At 41.0% G+C, this 21,395-nt stretch overlaps 1 protein-coding gene across 15 annotated transcripts in view; it reads right to left on the reverse strand.

Annotated features, from left to right (window-relative positions):
* Positions 1-21,395, reverse strand: part of LOC127043791 (CLIP-associating protein 2-like) — a 197,330-nt gene that overhangs the window by 162,335 nt on the left and 13,600 nt on the right. For all 15 annotated transcript variants that reach the window (XM_050937913.1, XM_050937900.1, XM_050937899.1 and 12 more), the window contains exons 2-3: positions 21,158-21,236; positions 3,829-3,932 (exon numbers count right to left, since the gene is read on the reverse strand). In XM_050937913.1, coding sequence (XP_050793870.1) covers positions 3,829-3,932; positions 21,158-21,236 — 183 coding nt within the window. The remainder of the gene's footprint in view (positions 1-3,828; positions 3,933-21,157; positions 21,237-21,395) is intronic.

Raw genomic sequence — 21,395 nt, forward strand, 5'->3', positions numbered from 1 at the left:
TAACTACCAGCGCTGCAGAACTGTAAGTGTAGCCATAGCCTCAGGGTTTGGCTATACTTGCAGCTGTACAGCACTGGGAGTTAAAGCTGTCTTCGTACAGCTGTGTAGAGAAAGCGCTGCAGTGTGGCCACACTGACAGCTAGCAGCGCTGCAGCTTGGCCTCATTTGCAGCGGCGTTGGGAGTGGTACATTATGGGCAGCTATCCCAGCGTTCAAGTGGCTGCAACGTGCTTTTCAAAAGAGGGGGGTGGGGTGAAGTGTGATAGGGAGCCTGAGGGAGACAGAGAGAGTGGATTTTTGGAGCTGACACTGTGTCAGCACCCTGCCTTGCAAGTTCTAAGGACTTGAAGATACACAGCACCAACCTTCAATCATTTTAAAAGTTTCGACCCCTTCTCCTACCCCTCTCTCATTCACTAAATGCAAATAGCCTTCAGACCAGATAAACAGCTGCTCCAAAATGGACGCCCCTCTCCCCCTCTCCAGGTTGCTTCTCTCCTCAAGCAAACACTAGCTGTGGACATTCCAAAGGAATCCCCCTGCCTGCCTCTGCTGGAGCAAACAGTAGCTGTGTTCGTTTTTTAGATAAGCAGCTCCGGGAGCCCTGAGTTCACAACAAAACAAAGGGTGTTATCTTTACTTAAAAAGCATTATGGGAATGTTCCGGAGGTCAGTACGGCATAGTAAGATTAATCACTGTTTACACTGGAACCTCAGCGCTGCAAGAGCAGCGCTACAGTCATTATTCCCCAGGCCAAGGTGGAGTACAGCCTGCGCTGTAGCCAGGGAGATACAGCACTGTATGTGCCTTACCAGTGTGGACGGGGAGTAAGTTACAGCGCTGTAAAGCCACCACCAGCACTGTAACTCTCCAGTGTAGCCAAGCCCTCATTCTTCTACTCCTGCATTAAATTTCTTCTGTATTCTTTCATTTTATATTTTAATTTTTTCCCCATTCATTTATCCTGGTTCTATTTGCACTCCAATTTCATTGGTTTCTGCTTCTCAGTATGCTTCTGTGTTGATCTCTTGCCATTTCTTTTATTTCTTATACTAAACAATCCCTCATTTGCTTTCCTGCATGTCATTTTTCAGTGTCTTGTCTGTTTTTATTCATTCCCTTCTCGTTTTATCTTTTTTAATTCTCTATTTCCCAGTACTTCTGGAGCTCTGTATCACACAGTTAATGCTGCAACTTGGAGCTTACGAAACTCTGGAATTCCAGTGATATTTAAAAGCAAGTACATGGACTCAAACTGCAAGCCCCTTCAGCTGCAATGCTGCTATCATTGAGCACGCATCTGAGAATAATGTAACCTAGCAACAGCTGCACACTGCCTGAGGAATAGCATATTTTTTAGTGTTTGCAGCATTCTATAATTTAGCCTCTCCAAGTACCGCAGTTCTGATGTAGCGTAGTTACACCAAACAGTACACTATAGCATACCTATGTAAACTATTAAAATTGTATTGTCTTATGAAAAAGACTGAAAGCAACAATGCTAATCAAAAAGACGTAGGGTAAGAAGTACTAAACACTAGATAACATCCTTGTTCATAATTATGTAGCACATTTTAGAGTAGCTTTAAAAAGATTATAGTAATCAAAAATTTTAAATCAATTTTTGCTTGAAAAATCTTACATTTTACAATGTATAAATTGTAAAGAGAACAAACTAGAGAAGACAAGCAGTATTGCTTGCAAAAACAGCACAGATGAACAATAAAGCATAGGCTGGCAAGAAAGAAAACATGCATCTCCAATTAGCCCATCTTGTGAGGTAAAAAAGAGAAAATAAGGAACTCATCTTGCCAGACAGAGAGACAAGAAATAGGCAAAGAAGTAACAAGATTGTGGGTAGTAAAACAAACATCTTCAAACAGAAATTTAGGATTACTTAAACTACCCCCTTTCTCCCCCCCCACTATCACCCAACCCTTCAAAAAGAGACAATCACATGGGTCTCTGAGAAATCTGCTCAAGCAATAGTTAGCATCTGGTTCTCATATTTGGCTTGCCACATCCATGCATTTACTTGCTGTATTTTTATAATTATGCTACTATATCTTTCTCATGTTTTGTTATCTATTTTATTGCCTTTGGGTTTTGTGTATTTTATTTACTTTTCAGAAACAAGCATCCTCAACATCTCAGTGTAAGAAAAGGGAGTTTACCAGCAAGCAATTCAACTGTTCCCTAGGAATAGGCTATTACAGAAGCAATAAAATGCTCAGTAAGAAACCCATGTGACTAAATCCTTTTTGGTTGAGGACAGGGGATGGAAGGAGTTCAGGAGAGATAACTATGTATTTTTAGGGTTGCTTAAATCACATTAGAATACTTTTTGTAACACAAACAATTTTTCAAAAGTTCTTTCTAGCTGTGGATGAGGTTTATAGATTCAAGCTCCCTGCACATTCATTCCCACATCTCTGAACAAACATACACAGGTTTTAGCGGTTTAAAGTACCTTGCTCTGGTTTACAAAATTAAAAGTCTCCCTATTATTTTCCATATCTAAACTTAGAAAGAGGGCTTCCTTGCGAGGGAATTAGTAATAGTTGAGTAACAATAGCATTACTATTCATCACAGAATCATAAACTATCAGGGTTGGAAGGGACCTCAGGAGGTCACCTAGTCCAACCCCCTGCTCAAAGCAGGACCAATCCCCAGACAGATTTGTACCTCAGTTGTCTAAATACCTCCCTCAAGGATTGAACTCACAACCCTGGGTTTAGCAGGCCAATGCTCAAATCACTGAGCTCTCTCCCCCTGTTCCAAGACGCCTCAATTATACTGCTTAAGCAACAGATCCAATTAGGCAATCTTCCATTTTTCAGACTTACATTAATAGGAGTCTTACAGAACCACCTAGAAGACCCAACCATAAACAGAGTCCCGTTGTGCTAGGCACTGCATAAACACATAATAAGAGACAGTCTAAGGCTATGTCTACACTACACTTTCATCTGTAGCCCTTTTGTCGCTCAGGGGTGTGAAAAAAACCACACACACATCCCGACCAACAAAAGTTTGACTGATGAAAAGCACGTGTGTAGACAGTGCTCTGTCAGTGGGTGATGCTCTCCCAAAAACAAAACTACCGCCCCTTGTTGGGGGCGGTTTTATTTTATCAACGGAGAGAGAGAGCTCTCCTGCCGACAAAGAGCGGCTACACTGTGTACCTTACAATGACATGGCTGTAGCGACATAGCCGTGCCACTGTAAGGTGCGCATTGTAGACATAGCTTAACAACAAGACAGACAAAAGATGGAAAGTATTTTTAACTCATTTTATACTGGGGAACTGAAGCTCAGGGAGATTAACTGCTTTGCCCAAGGTCAGGCAGGAATTATGTGACAGATCCAGTAACCCAGGTTTTCTGAGCTGTGATCCAGTGTCAACCACAAGATAATCATTATGTGGATGTGGATGTATTATTCACCCTAGGTTTTTAATTAATTTGATTTTGGGAAAGTTGAGGGTCAAGCTTATTTCCATTGTATTAATTAAAATTCAAGCCCATCTGGAATTTCAACCATGTTTAATTTAAATACTTCTGCCATCTTGACATGAAAAGATCCGCTTTTGATTTATATATAATACATATATAATGTAAAAACAGTACGCTTAGTGTCAGAGTTATATCTTCAGCTAAAGCAAAACAGTCCAATATAGATTACATATTAAAACAATGATCCAACTAAAACTTGCGCACACACTTAACAACTGACTTCACTGGAATGACTTGTGTTTCAAGTTAAGATCACACGTAAATGTTTGTAAGATCAGAGCTTAACTTTGAATTTCCAGAAGTGGTCATACCATTGGTGGTGAAACCTGGTCCATTAATTTCAATATAAGAGTCTGGGCTTGCTCTCGAACTTGGTCTTTGGCATCTCCCATTCGATCAATCAATGCTAGAAGAACTACAGGACAAAAAAAAAAATATATGTATTAATCAATTTAAGACTAACATTTATTAGAAACGTTTCTTAAAGCAGAATTAAGATTTCTCTACTTCAAAAATCAAGACATGACTGAACACAAGTCCAAAATATTTTAAAGAAAGATTTTTCAAAAATAATTATTTTAAATGAGTTGCTAATCGGTTTTCTGTCACATGTTTAAGAACAATGTGTTGGACTGGAATTAAGAAGCAGAATGCTACAGATATTTCCCTTCTTGCCAACCATATACATTACTTCAGTTTGATCTTCAAAAAGAACGTCAGACAAAGGCTTCTCAGCCTATATTACTTCTGTAAGGATAAGGCCTTTGTCTGCAGCCATACTGTAAAGCCTAGAGCCTAAGGCCTTTGTCTGCAGCCAGATTAAAAGAGCAGCCAGGCAGCAGCTATTAGCTGAGAAGCAGGAAGTCTCATCCTCACATTCTATCTAAATTACATTAAAACAATGTATTAACAGGCTGTGAAGGAGGAGACCCTGTCCTAATAGCACCCACTATCACCAGACAAAGAAACAGATCTTAAGATGGTTTAAAGGAAAATTAGTTTGATAGCATCCTGTCTGTCAAAGAAATCACGGCAACGGTTGTGAAATCCTCATTTTTTTATTGTTTTGTCATTAGGGTCCTCACTTCCCTATTGTTCATCTGTATGGTCTCTGCCTGGTTCTTTAATTGTTTGTCTGTTACATAATTAATTTTGCTAGGCATAAATTAATTAAGGTGGTGGGGTAGGATTGGTTAGAGAATTTTGTTACACTATGTTAGGATTGGTTAGTAAAATTTTAGTATAATGATTGGTTACGGTAGAGCTAAACAAGACTCAAATTTCACTATATAAACTGAGGTCCAAAAGGAAGTTCTTTGGGAACCAACTCCAGGATACAGCCCCAAAGATCAGAGCTGCCAGACTTCATCATTCTGCCAATGATACTGTGCAGAAACTGGAGTCCCAAAGATGGACCTAATCCTGACTGCCCATCAAGAAAAGTTCATCTGTCTTATTGGGAGTGGTGAGCACTGTATGTGTAGTGTGTGCCATCTGTTTTCGTGACTGTTAATAAATAGAGGTTATGTAAAAGGTCCTGCACACCTGCAGAAGCAGTATACACCTGGAGCCCTATGTATTGGGAAAGGGTGTGGGTACTTAAATTGACCAAGATAGTTGCACCCTGGGCCATACGAATTGGGTAAGGACAGATGCTTTTCACGTGAAGCCCTACGATTTGGGAAAAAAGATGGGGGCGCCTAAATTAACTGAGTTATGCCTGGAGCCCTATGGACTGGGAAAAGGTTGGGAGCCCAAATGTGTGCAGGTAACACTTAAGAAATAGAACATTTTACCCCAGCTCAAAAAGCTACCCTGGAAATGGTTTTTAGATGAAGTTTTCTTCTAATTATGCATGCCCTTTTTAGTAGTTCCCTCAACTTTATATTTCCAAGCATAACAATTATTGAAGTCTGTACAGAATCACAAAACATATTATTAAATTAAGGTTGTATCTTCCACAAGAATCCGGGTACAAGAAGGCACAATATTAAGCACAAGCACCCTTAATACTATTTAATAAAATCAATATGACTATCTTCAAGTGCTGAATTCAAAAAGCTGTAATGGAAATCAATATCAGACCTGTAAAAACTTTGATTAGCTGTGTTTCCAAATTGCAACTTAAATTTGATTAAAAGGCAGCATCACAACAGGGTTTTAAGGTTATGCAGCAACCTCCTGGATGAACTGCTAGACCAAAACTATGCAAGTTATCTTTGTTAGTATATAGATATTCAGGCCTGTCTGCAAAGGCCTATACTTTAAGAATTTAGGTGTATTCTTATCACTTAGCTAGTTATAGAGGTATAAAAGAAAGAATCAAATATCACTGTCTGTGGAATGGCCTTCTCTTACTGTGACAGGCTAAGGCCTTCAGCTAAGATGTAGTTAGGCAGCCATAAACTGGGAAGTGTATGGTCACATCCTCACATTCCAAACTAGTCACATTGAAATAAGGTGCTATTGGGCTATTAGGAATACAATCCTGTCCTGATATTCCTATCACCTTCAGAGAAAGGGAAGAGCCTAGAAGATGTAAAAGGAAACTTAGTTTGATCGCATCCTGTCTGGCTAGAACTCACTTACCAATAGACACAGCTGAAAAACCCTTATGTCTGTATAGACGTAGTTGTAAAATACTCACTTCTGTATTGTTTTGTATGTTTATTTGCATGGTCTCTGTCTGGTTCTGTGATTGTTTCTGTCTGCTGTATAATTAATTTTGTTGGGTGTAAACCAATGAAGGTAATGAAATATAATTGGTTAAATAACCATGTTACAGTATGTTAGGATTGGTTAGTTAAATTTCAGTAAAATGATTGGTTAAGAAATAGCTAAGCAAAATGTAGGTTTTACTATATAGTCTGCAGTCAATCAGAAAGCAGGGGGGAATGGGAACAGGGACTGGGGATGGGGGAATTGGGATCATGTTTTGCTAAAGGGGGAATGGAAACAGGGGATGGGAACAGGAACACGGACATAGGCACGGCTCTGTGGTGTCAGAGCTGGGAAGGAGGACACCAAGGAAGGAAACTGGAATCATGCTTGCTGGAAGTTCACCCCAATAAACATCCAATTGTTTGTGCCTTTGGACTTCGGGTATTGTTACTCTCTGTTCATACAAGAAGGACCAAGGAAGTAGGAGAGTGAAGGAATAAGCCCCCTAACAATCTTGCTAGGCTGATTCCCAGTTCTGTGTTCATAACCTAAATGTGCTCCGTAGCAGACTCCTCCTCTCCTATCCAATCGTCTCAGACAACCTCTTCAAAGTCAAAGGAGCTAACATATAGAAGGCTCTGCCAGCAGCTCTCTGTCAAGAGTCTATTGATCACAGTTTAGTAGTATGATTGAGATACTTGCTGTCTCTCAATTAAGCAGTTACCAAGTCATCTAGTGCTTTTTAGTTCACATCCAACTCCTGGAACTCCACCCGGAAGTCATCAGATACCCATAGTAGATTTTAGATCACAGTGAGTTACACTGTTACTTCTGTGCCAACTTCAGTTTCTGAGCTAAAAAAAAGATAAGGCTAAAAGAGATTATGATCTAGCCTTACCTTCTGCATAATTCAGGCCACAGAACCGCACCCAGCATTTCTGCACCAAGCTCAAAATTTTGTTTGATCTAGAGTGTATCTTTTAGCAAGACATCTGGCTTAATTTAAAGACTGAAATGATGCAGAATTCATGGCATCCTTAAGTAACTCGTTCCAATGGCTAAACAGCTTTTTATCCAAATTTCCTTAGTTTTTTATACAAACCATTTTATATTGCTATTTAAATAATAAAGCACCTACACATCTGTTGTCTTCAATTTATCATTATCTTTATCTTTGTGAAGCTCCACATTTCGCCAATCAGTGCCATGCCAACCCATATTGAAAATAAACTGTATTCAAACACCTGTTTTTTTAATACAACTGTAGTTTTACTGTAATTTTCAAATGATATTTTTAAATTGCGTGAAAGAAAACTGATTAGTGACTCAAATCTATGATTTCCCACTTTTTAAAAAAGGTATATATTCAGAAAGCAATACCTCTTAAATTGAAAGCAACATCTAAACAATATACATTACAAGGAGCTGGAATTTTGCATCTTATATTCAGGTAACCCTTTCTGAGGAAAGCAAACAATGTAACATACACTAATACAAACCCAGAGGAGCACAGCAGGAACTTAACAAAACTCAGGCCATGGCTACACTGGCACTTTACAGCGCTGCAACTTTCGCACTCAGGGGTGTGAAAAAACACCCCCCTGAGTGCTGCAAGATACAGCGCTGTAAAGCCTCAGTGTAATCAGTGCTGCAGAGCTGGGAGCACGGCTCCCAGCGCAGCAAGCTACACCCGTGAGGGATGTGGTTTACGTGCAGCGTCAGTCTCTACTTTCATTCCCGTTCCTCCTGAGACCAGGGAGCACCAAATGTTCACTGTGTAGAAAAAAAGGCTTTTCTAGTGCTCCTGTTTTCCCAAGTTTTCTAAAAATGTAACATGCAAACACACAATAGTGAGCACTTCACACATACATTCATTAAGGTGAAACACTGAGTTATAGACCCTGTAAAACATAAGTCTGACACAACCTTAACTATAGTCTCCCTACTGCAAGACCAGAACACTCAAACCTTAAAAGTTTCTCTTTTGGCTCTTCTCTCTAATCTAGTTAACTCTAGCCTTTTTAAACGTCCATTGTATGTAAACCCAGTTTTTGTTGCCCTTCTCTGGATATTTTCATTCTATGCTCTATCTTGATACACAATGACAAAGGCTTAAAATAAAAAAAAACAAACCTACTCACTGAAAGCAACTCGTAATCTTTCCCAACTGAGTGCTATCAACATCTATAAACTCTGTGTTGCAATTCTCCCTCTTGAAAGACGATGGTGTAGGTGCCAAAGCAGTTCAGTGACCATGTGTCACATTGCAGAATTGCAAGTGGCTAAAAAGTCAAATTATTTAGCAAAGGTCCTTGCCACAAACAGGGCAGGTGCAGAGCCAGAAGATGAAGCCAGCGCATTACTAGTGCTTGAGGCCTGCTTCACTTTCTTCTTCACTCTCTTTGTTTTCCTCTCAACCAACTCTTTTCAGCCTCTGACTCCCTGACATAGCACAGCCTCCCAGTGTGGCCTGTTGCTAGCTGCATCTTCCCAGCTTGAGATGTCACTGTTGAACGTTTTCAAGTCCCTCTGGCAAACATCCTTGAACCTGAACCTAGGTCAGCCCAGTGGCATTAGAGCACCTGCAAGTTCTCCATACAGGAGATCCTTTGGAATACGTCCATATTCCACCCAGTGCAGATGACTATGCTAATGGAGTAAAGAGTAATCTAAAGAGCTAATGACTTGACAGGTTTTTTTCCCTCAACTATTTTGATTTCAGGAACCTGGGTTTCCCACTTCACAGTTAGAACATGGTGAAGACAGTAGATGTAGAAGATGTTTAGCCTTCTCTCATGACTGCTCTAGGAAACCCAGGTCTTGCAATCACACAGCAGCGTGCTCAAAACGCACATCTGGTAAACCCCTATCTTTTGGTGTTCGGTGTTAGGTTTTTTTTGTTATCTCACAATTCTTGTTCAGTTGGCCAAATGGTGATAGTTGCCTTTCCAATGCAAGAATTAAACTCTCCATCTAGAGATAAGTTAATCAAAACACTTAATCCTAAATAGGAGAACTTGTATACAACTTCTAGCATGATGTTAGCAATTGAAACTTCTGATGCAGTCAACACATCTTGTACCAGAATCACTCTCATCTTAAAACTAATGGCTAAAGGCTACGAGTCAGTCCCGGAGGTCACAGATTCTGTGATTTTACGTGACCTCTGTGACTTCAGCCCCACTACCCCCACTGGGGCTCAGGCTTAACAACATAGGAACGGCCGTACCAGGTCAGACCAAAGGTCCATCTAGCCCTGTATCTGTCTACCGACAGTGGCCAAAGCCAGGTGCCCTAGAGGGAGTGAACCTAACAGGCAATGATCAAATGATCACTCTCCTGCGATCCATCTCCATCCTCTGACAAACAGAGGCTAGGGGCACCATTCCTTACCCATCCTGGCTAATAGCCATTTATGAACTTAACCACCATGAATTTACCCAGTTCTCTTTTAAACGTTGTTATAGTCCTAGCCTTCACAACCTCCTCAGGTAAGGAGTTCCACAAGTTGACTGTGCGCTGCATGAAGAACTTCCTTTTATTTGTTTTAAACCTACTGTCTATTCCTTTTGTTTTAAACCTGCTGGCTTCTGTGATTTATTGTTTATTGCCCATGTTCTGTCCATGATTTTTACTAAAAATACCCAAGACAAAAATCTTAGCCTTACCAATAGCTATTCCAAATACAGAACAAGCTAGCACAAAACTATTGCAAAGTTTTTGAAGCTCCTGTTTGCTGTGTTCGATGAGCACTCTATCATCCACAAAAAGTTCTCTTATAGCAGGTGTTTTACTTTGAGTTTTCTCTTAGACATGCAATGTAGAGTTTTCCATCTCATTTTGTACACCTCACTACTAAATCAGAAAGCACAGCGAAGCAGCAGAGAGAAGACTATATGGAACAGCACTGGTTCCAAAATACCAAAACATCCCATTTCACACTACTCTGGATTTTAAAGCAGTCAGACTGATCACCATCATACTAGACTGCAGCCTTCATGCCAGAATGAGAAGGACTGGGGCGCAACCAATTCTCTATAGCAACTGAAAAAGGCCATTGCTCCAGACCAGGTCAAAAGCCTTTAAGATATATGAAGGCCACGTAAAGAGGTTTTTTTTGTTCTTGATGCTTTTCTTGCAGTTGCCTTAGTGTGAAGGGCACATCTAGAGTAGATCTACTGACATGTAAGCCACACTGACTCTCTGGAGATATGCATTTGGCAAGAACTTGCCTTCTTTTGCAAATGACCCAGGAGAATGTCTTGCCAGTAACACTAAGGAAGAGAACTTCCTCTGTAGTTGTTGCAATTACTTCAACTACCTTTGTTTTTAAACAACATTATGATGTTGGCATTCTTCATGTTCCATGGTACCACTTCTTCTCTCCAGCAGGCAAGCAAGACATTGTGCACATAGCGCTGCTTCAGAAGCAGTGGTTTCCTGTAAATAAAGTTTGTGATATTGTTCTATCCAGAGTTCCATCTCCTTGCTCCTATCAATGATGAGGTCTGCATTAAGAGATTCCAATGAAGCAGTCTTCTTGTTTTCTTGATTCCATCATAAATACTTCATAGATCTCCATTCTCAAAGAACAGTTGTATCTTCTCGCACAGACCAAGCCAGTCTGAGTGAGAACATTGCCTTTGCTGTTTGTTGCAATGCGCTCTTGGCCATTCCGAGGTTAGCGCGTCTCAGGAGAGGGGTTCATGTTGTGGTGGAGATATGCTGCAAGCTTTGCTTTAATAACTGGAAGCATTTCTCCAGAGTATGCACAAACCAGACTTTATCTGCAGTACAGTCCTTTCCAAAAGCTAAGGTTGCAGATGCATAGATTTTTTAAATTCAGTGTTCCATGCTGCATCAGCATTCAGGGAAATACAATCAATTACATAGTTTCCTTGAAAAGTAAAGTAAATTGGAGACACGACCTTCGGTCTTTTGTGTATTGATGTTAATGCAAGGGCAACAGCTTTGTCTGGTACAATGGAGTTTCCTTAATGAAAGTTTTATTTACAGAATACAAGCACACTGTCTGTGTCACAGTCTGCACTATGAAAACTGCAAGCATGGAGAACATCCAAGTGTTTTCGGTGGGTGGCAATTAAATCCAATTGGTGCTAGTGTCCAGATGTGGAATATCTCAACAAGACCTTCCAGTAGTGAACACTTTGGAAATAGGTGTTGGTAATAAACAGTCCTCAAAGGCTGAAGAGCTCCAGTAGTCTTTGCACACTTTTGTTCAGTTTTGCCCCCTCTATGGTGACCAAGACATAGCAGCCACATCTCGTGATCTGAGCCTTCTCTAGCGCTGAAGTCTCCCAGTAGATAGTGTCATTCACCTGTGGTAGCTTGCTGATGATACTGTTGAGTTACTGATAAAACAAATCCTTTAATTCAGACGTGGATGAAAGTGCTGGAGCACATGGGCTAATGATGTTGTCTCTCTTTGAAAAGGACTCCCTAGCCTTTTTATACATGTGAGGAAAACTCTTCAAACACAAACTGAAGTTAAACCTCTGCAGTCATGTCTTCCTATTTCTGTAGAGACTGTGCCAAAGCTATTGCTGCTGCTACTAGCCATGGTGGGTGAGGCAATATCTTTTATTAGACCCACAGCTGCTGGGGAAATTGACAAGCTTTCCAGCTTACACAGTTCTTCTTCAGTTTCTCCTTCAGCCCAGACCTGAAGGAGAGCTCTGTGCAAGCTCAAGTTTATCTCTCTGACCAACCGAAGCTGGTCGAATAAAAGGTACCCGCCTTGTCTCTCTAACATCCTGGGACCAAGACGGTTACAACAATGCTGCATACAACAGTGGTGGATGACTGTTACTACTAGAAAGAGGGGAGATTGCCAGCTGCCTCTTCAGTTTGAGCAGCTACTGCACTTTTGAGTAAGATGCATGGGAAGAGGAGATGCTCAAAGAGGGCTCTGCATTGCAAAGATCCCATTACCCCAATGCATAAATTCATTTTTGGGGAGGGCACTGCCTAGCATTATTTGGGGTGGGAAGGGAGGATTAATGTATTTAGTAATGGATGTGGGCCTTTGGGAAGACACAAGGTTAGAAAGCATAAGAGGAAGTTCTTCAACCATAAAGTTGATGAGGATGTATCTTACCAGCAGGAGACCAGAAAAAAGGGGGGCACAGCACAGGGCACAAGTAAATGTCAGTTTTTTGACTAGATGTAGGGCGTTTCTACACTGCCCGCCGATACAGCGGGCAGTGATTGAACCAGCGGGGGTCGATTTAGTGCATCTAAGATAGACACGATAAATCAAACGAGCGCTCTTCTGTCAACTCCAGTACTCCACCAGAACAAGAAGCGCAAGTGGAGTCGACGGGAAAGTGTCAGCTGTCAACTTACCGTAGTAAGTAGATCTAAGTACGCTGACTTAAGCTGAAGTTGCGTATCTTAGATCAGGGGTCGGCAACCTTTCAGAAGTGGTGTGCCAAGTCTTCATTTATTCACTAAGGTTTCACGTGCCGGTAATACATTAACGTTTTTAGAAAGTCTCTTTCTATAAGTCTATATTTTATAATTAAACTATTGTATGTAAAAGTAAACAACGTTTTCAAAATGTTTAAGAAGTGTCATTTAAAATTAAATTAAAATACTGATCTTACGCCGCCAGCCTGCTCAGCTCGCTGCCAGCCTGGGGTTCTGTTCACCAAGGCCAGCAGTGGGGGTGAGCATGGCCTGCCACCAGGATCCCAGACAGGAGTGGGTTCAGGGGTCAGGGCAAAGGGTGTTCAGGGCAGAAGGCTGGGGTGTAGGGCAGAAGGCTGGGTGGGGGGGATCAAGGGTCAGGGCAGAGGGTTCAGGGCAGAGGGCTGGGGCTGCAGGGCAGAAGGCTGTGTGTGTGTTGGGGTGGGAGGGTTCAGGGCATGCAGGGCAGAAGGCTGAGTGTGTGGGTGGGGTCAGGGCAGAGGAATGGGGCTATGGGGGTGCAGGGCAGAGGGCTGGGTGTGTGTTGGAGTGGGAGGGTTCAGAGCAGAAGGCTGGAGGATGTGGGGGGGGTTCAAGGGTCAGGGCAGAAGGCTGGAGGGTATTGGGGATGCAGGGCAGAAGGCTGGAGGGTGTGCAGGGTTCAAGGGTTAGGGCAGAGGGCTAGAGGTATGGGGGCTGCAGGGCAGAAGGCTGAGTGTGTGGGTGGGGTCAGGGCAGAGGAATGGGGCTATGGGGGTGCAGGGCAGAGGGCTGGGTGTGTGTTGGAGTGGGAGGGTTCAGAGCAGAAGGCTGGAGGATGTGGGGGGGGTTCAAGGGTCAGGGCAGAAGGCTGGAGGGTATTGGGGATGCAGGGCAGAAGGCTGGAGGGTATTGGGGATGCAGGGCAGAAGGCTGGAGGGTGTGCAGGGTTCAAAGGATAGGGCAGAGGGCTAGAGGTATGGGGGCTGCAGGGCAGAAGGCTGAGTGTGTGTGGGGGGGTGCAGGGCAGAGGTCTGGGGTGCTCGGCCCATAGGGGTGCTCCCAGCCCCTTGCCCTGAGCAGCTCAGGGCAGGGGGCTGGAAGGGATATGCCCTGCTCCACCCCCTTCCCCAAGGCCCCGTCCCTACCTCTCTCTGTCTCCTATACAGAGCTGTGTGCACGCTGCCATGCTTCCCCCTCCCCCTCGCTAGGGCCATCAGCTGATTGGCATAAGGACAGAGAGGGGGTGGGCAGGAAAGCACCACATGGGGGGGAAGAAGCGGGGGAGGGGGAAGTTTGGCTGCCGCAGAACCAAGCTTCTGCCTCCTGCCCCTGCAGGGGACAGCGATGGGCGGTGGGACTGGGGGCCAGGACCGTGCAGGCAGCTGAGTGCCGCTCAAAATCGGCTAGCATGCCGTAGGTTGCCGACCCCTGTCTTAGATCAACCCTGTGCAGTAGTGTAGACAAGCCCTTAAACTATTGCAGAAATATATATTTCAAGCAATGGTGGTGGCTGGAATAAAATAAAAAAAAATCTAGAGAAATTCAGTAACTTTACTCATAGACTTTAAGGTCAGAAGGGACCATTATGATCATCTAATCTGACCTCCTCCTCTCACCCATCCATTTCTATAACAAACCCCTAACCTATGTCTGAGTTACTGAAGTCCTCAAATTGTGGTTTGAAGACCTCAAGCTGCAGAGAATCGTCCAGCATGTGACCCATGCCCCATGCTGCAGAGGAAGGCAAAAAACCTCCAGGGCCTCTGCCAATCTGCCCTGGAGAAAAATTCCTTCCCGACACCAAATATGGCCATCACCTAAACCCCGAGCATATGAGCAAGACTCACCAGCCAGCACCCAGGAAAGAATTCTCTGTAGAAACTCAGATCCCATCCCATTTAACATCCCATCACAGACCACTGGGAATACTTACCTGCTGATAATCAAAGATCAACTGCCAAATGAATTGCCAAAATTAGGCTATCCCATCATACCATCCCTTCCATAAACTTATCAAGCTTAGGCCACGTCCACACTACAGAGTAAAATCGAAATTAATAAAATCGATTTTATAAAACAGGTTTTATAAAATCAATTTTACGCGTCCACACTAGGGCACATTACTTCGGTGGTGTGCGTCCATGGTCCCAGGCTACCATCGATTTCCGGAACGGTGCACTCTGGGTAGCTCAGTAAAAGAATGGGACCAATAACTTCGATTTCCATCCACACTAACCCTAAATCGATATAGTAATATCGATTTTAGGGTTACTCCTCTTGTTGAGCAGGAGTACAGAAATCGATTTTAAGACCCCTTAAGATCGATTTTAAGTGCCTTGTAGTGTGGACGGGTACAGCGTTAAATCGATTTAACGCTGTTTAAATCGATTTAACGCTGTAGTGTGGACCAGGCCTTAGTCTTAGTCTTAAAGCTAGATATGTCTTTCGCCCCCACTATTTCCCTTGGAAGGCTGTTCCATAACTTCACTCTTCTAATGGTTAGAAACCTTCGTTTAATTTCAAGTCTAAACTTCCTAGTTTCCAGTTTATATCCATTTGTTCTTGTGTCCACATTGGTACTAAGCTTAAATAATTCTTCTCCCTTCCTAATATTTATCCCTCCAATATATTTATAAAGAGCAGCCTTCTTTTGGTTAGGCTAAACAAGCCAAGCTCTTTGAGTCTCTTTTCCTAAGACAGGTTTTCCACTCCTCGGATCATCCTAGTAGCACGACCCTGAACCTGTACCAGTTTGAATTCATCCTTCTTAAACATGGGAGACCAGAACTGCACACAGTATTCCAGATGAGGTCTCAACAGTGCCTTGTATAACGGTACTAACACTTCCTTATCTTTGCTGGAAATACCTCGCCTGATGCATCCTAAAACTGCATTAGCTTTTTTAACAGTCATATCACATTGGCGGCTCATAGTCATCCTGTGATCAACCAATACTCCGAGGTCTTTCTCCTCCTCCGTTACTTCCAGCTGATGTGTCCCCAATTTACAACTAAAATTCTTGTTATTAATCCCTAAATGCATGACCTTGCACTTTTCACTATTAAATTTCGTCCTATTACTATTATTCCAGTTTACAAGGTCATCCAGATCTTCCTGCAGGATATCCCGATCCTGCTCTGTGTTAGCAATACCTCCCAGCTTTGTGTGATCCACAAACTTTATTAGCACATTCTCACTTTTTGTGCCAAGGTCAGGAATAAAAAGATTAAATAAGATTGGTCTCAAAACTGATCCCTGAGGAATTCCACTAGTAACCTCCTTCCAGCTTGTGTGAAAGTAGAATGAATTAAATTGTAAAAATAAGAATGGATTAAAGAAATGTTGTATGTACCTTTAAGCAGAAATAAGTAATGTTGAAATACAGGTGCCAGGAAAAGAAACATTAGGCATAAACAAGGGTGCTAATGGCGAAACATTAACAGAGGATCGGTAATAGTTAGTAAGGAAATAAGATACGCATGCCTAGCCCAGGTAAACTTATCAGATTCTGCTTCCTTTGTTATCTTGTTAAGTGCTTGCCCTTTTATCTGTATAAATAAGATAGTTTGTGCCTTGCATAGTGCTCACATTATCTGGGTGTTATAGCAGAGCGCTGTGCTAATAAAACAGAGTGGTCTGACAAACTGTGAGTCCTGAGTCTAACTTTGACACTTGACAGTTCACCTTGCAGTACAACCCCTTGTAGTCTCCCCTTTAACCAGTTCTTTATCCACCTTTGAATTTTCATATTGATCACCATCTTTTCCAATTTAACTAATAATTCCCCATGTGGAACCATATCAAATGCTGTACTGAAATCGAGGTAAATTAGATCCACTGCGTTTCCTTTGTCTAAAAAATCTGTTACCTTCTCAAAGATGGAGATCACGTTGGTTTGGCACGATCTACCTTTTGTAAAACGATGCTGTATTTTGTCCAAATTACCACTGACCTCAATGTCCTTAACTACTTTCTCTTCCAAAATTTTTTCCAAGACCTTATATACTTTATTTGATGTCAAGTCCCGCCCAATGCCTTAGCGCAACCAGGCACAGCTGCCAGTGAGCCTGGTGCCTGGCCCAGTGAGTGGGGTTGGGGGCAGCATGGTCATGTCGGAGGAGCTGCCGGCTTGGGCACTGGCTCCAGGCAGTGGTAGCCTGATAGGCTGCTGCTTTTGCCACTGTGATTCCCAGTAGAGCCCTGTAGCTCCACACATAGCAATTTGCATCTATCTATCTGTGCAGGGCTCTACCTATCCTCCATGAAGTTCCCTAATTTTTTTTTTTAATTTTATTACAGTTTTGGCCTTCATAACACCCCTGGCAACAAGTTCCACAGGTTGACTGTACGTTGTGTGAAATACTTACTTGTGTGTGTTTTAAACCTGCTGCCTATTAATTTCATTGAGTGATCCCTAGTGTTGTGTGTTATTTGAAGGAGTAAATATTTCCTTATTCACTTTCTCTGCACCAGTCAAAAATTTATAGGCCTCTATCATGTCATTGTTCTTCTATGCTGCACTGTTCACAGCCAAAGATCAAATAAGAGTCCCAATATCTGTGAAGTGCTGAGATTCTTCAAGTACAATGATTGTGGTTAGAGGAAAGGGTAGGAATTAATTTGAGGGATGAGGTTAACTGTCTTGCCTCCTTTTGGGAAAAAAAAAGGAAACTCTGGTGAATGAGGACTTGTACAGAGTTTCAAAGCACTGTTTTTGTGCCATTTCTCCATACATGTATTCTTTTATTTTTCGTCCTCTTATGTACCACTCCTTTAAAAATACTTCAAATCATTTTTGCAAGCCATGGAATGTGGTAGAAAAAATAGAAATGCATGTTTACGTAATCGCCAGATTTTGTTTTAATCACATCTTCATGAAGTTTGTGTTAAACTACACCAGAGCCCTGCACTGTTTCAAAGACAGACACTTCTTTAAAAAAATGCTGTTTAATTTGCTTAATTTCTCCAGAAGGTACCTCTCTGTTCTTATGAATTACCAGGTATCCTTAGACTTCTACAATAATCTCTTTGGTTGTGAAAACAGTTCAATCACCTTCAATTAAAGTATTTAAAAAAAAATAATAATTTCAGCATTTCACTTCTCTCAGAACTCCCAGAAATATCAACAGTGATAATAGCTGCAAAGAACGTGTAATATGGTTAATCTGAAAAGAAAGGGTCATCACCTTGTAAAACACACTCACTACAATGCAACACTGTTGCCTAGGAAATTGAATTAGTTACCTTTTACCCTATGGTATATACCTCCATACAAAGATTACTAATGGGCAATTCAGGTCATATTAAAATGCCTGTGTTGTAACTACTGTACTTACTGACCTTGGCTAAACCTAATTTATGGGATATAGGTAGCTCATAAAGCTATATAGGTAACCATGCTTTTGTTTTGCTTTCACTCCTCAACAAAACCCTTGTTTATTCTTAAATGAGCAAATGCCTTAGATGACAGTTATTCCCCTTACCCCACCTTTAAAGAGCTACATTCCAATGTAACTGCACATGCCCGTGTTCTGACATGTTATGCTTAGGTAATGTGTTAGCTCGGTTATTACTGGGAGTGTAAGTATCATGTACAGGAACATTCCAATCTTTCAAAAAGACAAGACATGAAGTGAGAAAATGCAGGATTTTTTTTTTTTTTTTTTTGGTATGTGACAACCCTTCAATTTCTTATTTCATTAAAGAAAATAATATATACCAAAAGAGCAGATAAATGTCCAGCTGGGGTAACATGAATTTAAAAAATACCCAACATCATTATATAAAAGTTGTAGCAATTTAATCTCAGAGTAATGGGACAGAATGGTGCTTAATATAATAAGTGATCATCCTTGAATACATTCAAATTGTGACACTTTTTCGAGTAAGAATATCAAACCACAAAGACTACTTACTGGAGTATATAAATGAAGAAAAAGGAGAGGGGGAAGTTAATGGTTTGCATCAGCATTTTTAATTTTCAAAGTAATATTTAAGAGCTGATTGGGAAAACGCTCTCCATTTCTAATCTGGATGTATGATGAGATCCAGCAAAGTCAGATTGAAAGAGGCATATTAGAGAATATATACATTTGCTAAGAAAAAGATTCAGCCATCTTGTCTTCTATTTGGAGATCTTATGCTCCCATCTCTCCCTTAATATTCTCCTGTCTAGTAATAGGAGCCCTCCCTCACCCCCCATATCACAGTACTAGTCTGAAGTGTAAATCTGCAATACATAACTGGCCACCAGCCCACATCATTAACTATGACCATAATAGGCAGTGCCATATCTGTTAAAATGTTACAGCTTTAGTTTGCAAAGAATCATAATTTTGATTCTTTCCCACTGCTTGACCATGGGAGCTTTGGGTTCAGCACAAAGTTTATAGGATGATTTATAGTCTTACAGCCTCTCAAGTCAGCAGTACTGCTATTCATAGAGCCAAGATATGGATTGGAAATATTTTCTTCTAGAACCCAGACTGTTTAAACACAGTATGGTCACACCCAAGAGAGCGTTATTTGACTAGTTCAGGCTTAGTTATGCACAAGTGTGCAAGAGGCTTTTCACACTGAATATACAGTGCAACAACATTGCAGTGTTTTATAGAGAGATGGCTGAAAAGAGAAACTACTAGGGTAATGTAATCCATATCTCTTTCCTTCTACATTAACAACCATAGAAGTGATTCTGCGCATTGATGGACTGGAGAAAAACTGGCTCTTAGTTAAACTTATTTCTCATCAACGTGGCATATAAACAGTGAATACACATAAAAAGGAGAAGTTCCATCCTCCCCTGGCATTCCCATGGTTCCCCCAGAGCAGATCTCACATGGCAATTTAAGGCCTGGCCTACACAAAGTAGAAGCAGTTTAACTGAAGCTGCAATTTTAAGTGGAATTAAACTGGTGAAAGTTGAGTTTAGACAAGCTCTCAAGCTCACCTTGGATAAAATGCATCACAGATGGGCTGGGAAAACTTGCTGGTTTATCAGCATCTACTTATTTAGTTTGCATGGAGCAGATATGCAGTGTCCACAGCTCAGGGTAGAATGGCATTGTTTTTATTTCAACACCAACATGGTAAAATATTTAAATTGTAAGCTCTGAGCAAAGACTTGATACCAAAAGTACTATCTATCTATATCTATATATAAAAATCACATTAAAGCCCAGGCTTAATCCTGAGATGATGGAAAGCAAGGCCTTCTCCATGAAGATTTATTGCAGAACTCCAGAACACTCCCTACACATAAGACAAATATATCTGACATCTTTCAGGACAAGATAAAAGACTTAGTAGTTTCTTACATTAAGGATGTTTCTTAAAATATTAAGTATAGTGTGTGTTGTCTTATTGTGTGATGGAAAGTGTTTGTGCTCTAGGATTTAGAAACTTGCCTTATTTTTATCACATTTAATTATATTTTAAAGCTCCCAGATCCCTGTACTTATAGGCATATACAAATTAATATTTATACTATTTACTGCTCTGCATTGTCAAAAGTGGCAACGAGCTCAAAGTCTTAGTGTGACACTTGAGCTCCTCACCTTCCGGTCCAGAGGTGAGAGCTACCAAGTAAGCTAAACTGACATACAGTGTAAATCAGGGTTTAAAAAAGGATTAAAGTTCTGGCAAGAACCTTATGGAGTAATATGCTGCTCACTGCCATTGATTTTGCTTGAAAAGCAATTTAATAAAAAAACCATTTTCTGCACAGATGGAAATAATACATGGTAAGTAATTTCTGAAACAAGGTAACCAACAAATTTGTAATTTTATGAAGTCTCCATGAAATTATCTTCCTTCACTATGTTTCTGCTAAAATGACCAGTAGAGAAATGGTTCTGATATTTAAATAAAGTATCAACATTAAATTTCAAAGTCAGCATCCCAATGAGTCAAATAGGGTAGTTAGTTCAGACCTCTCAGAATTTTGCACTTAGGCATATGTCACTGCACCCATCTGCAATCAATAAACGTTTGGATTTTTGTTAAGGGTTTTTTTGTTTGGTTGGTTGGTTGGTTTTTTTTTTTTTAAGAAACTTTAAATCCTACAGCACAATTCTACAGCAGGAGATGAATTCTGTAGCAAATAGTGGCCACAGAATCATGTTATATATACATGGAAACCTGGTTTAGACATTGTACAAACAGAAACTGCAATTTATTAATACAATTTTAAAGTAATACAATCAAGTTGTCACAATTTTAGATAATGGACAATAGTAAGCAACTGTGTAGCAAGAAATCAATGATAGAAAAAATTCTTCACGATACAGCTGACTTAAAACATTAAGGTAAAGTACATACATAACATCGACAAGTTAATATAGGTATCTGTAAGTCAAACCCTAACGGGGCATATAGGCCCTCATCCTGCAGATACACTTGCACTAAAAAGCATGTGTGTTTACCTGATTAGGGTCATAGTTACTATCAGAAGTTCTCAGCCATTTGTCAGATATAGTTACTAAAATAAGAATGTTTAGTAAGAAAACAGCTCTTTTTTCCTATATTTTTCTCTGAAGGAAAAGGAGAATTAACTAGTACTTCACTCACCAGTTGGTACATAGGATTTAAAGTGTCCTGATAGTCTGTCAACAAAGGCACCTAGGACATCTAATCCAACTAACGCCACCTGTAGAAATAAAATAAACTATTAGATGTATATAGTGCATCACAAGACAGGTCTTTAAAATATGTTATAATCTGTCTATAAACACCTGGACTAGCTACTGCTGTAATCACCCATACTGAACCATCAGATCAATATTCGAATTAGAGAGCTGACAATTAT

This window comes from Gopherus flavomarginatus, chromosome 2 (genome assembly GCF_025201925.1).
Source record: "Gopherus flavomarginatus isolate rGopFla2 chromosome 2, rGopFla2.mat.asm, whole genome shotgun sequence".
NCBI lineage: Eukaryota > Metazoa > Chordata > Testudines > Testudinidae > Gopherus > Gopherus flavomarginatus.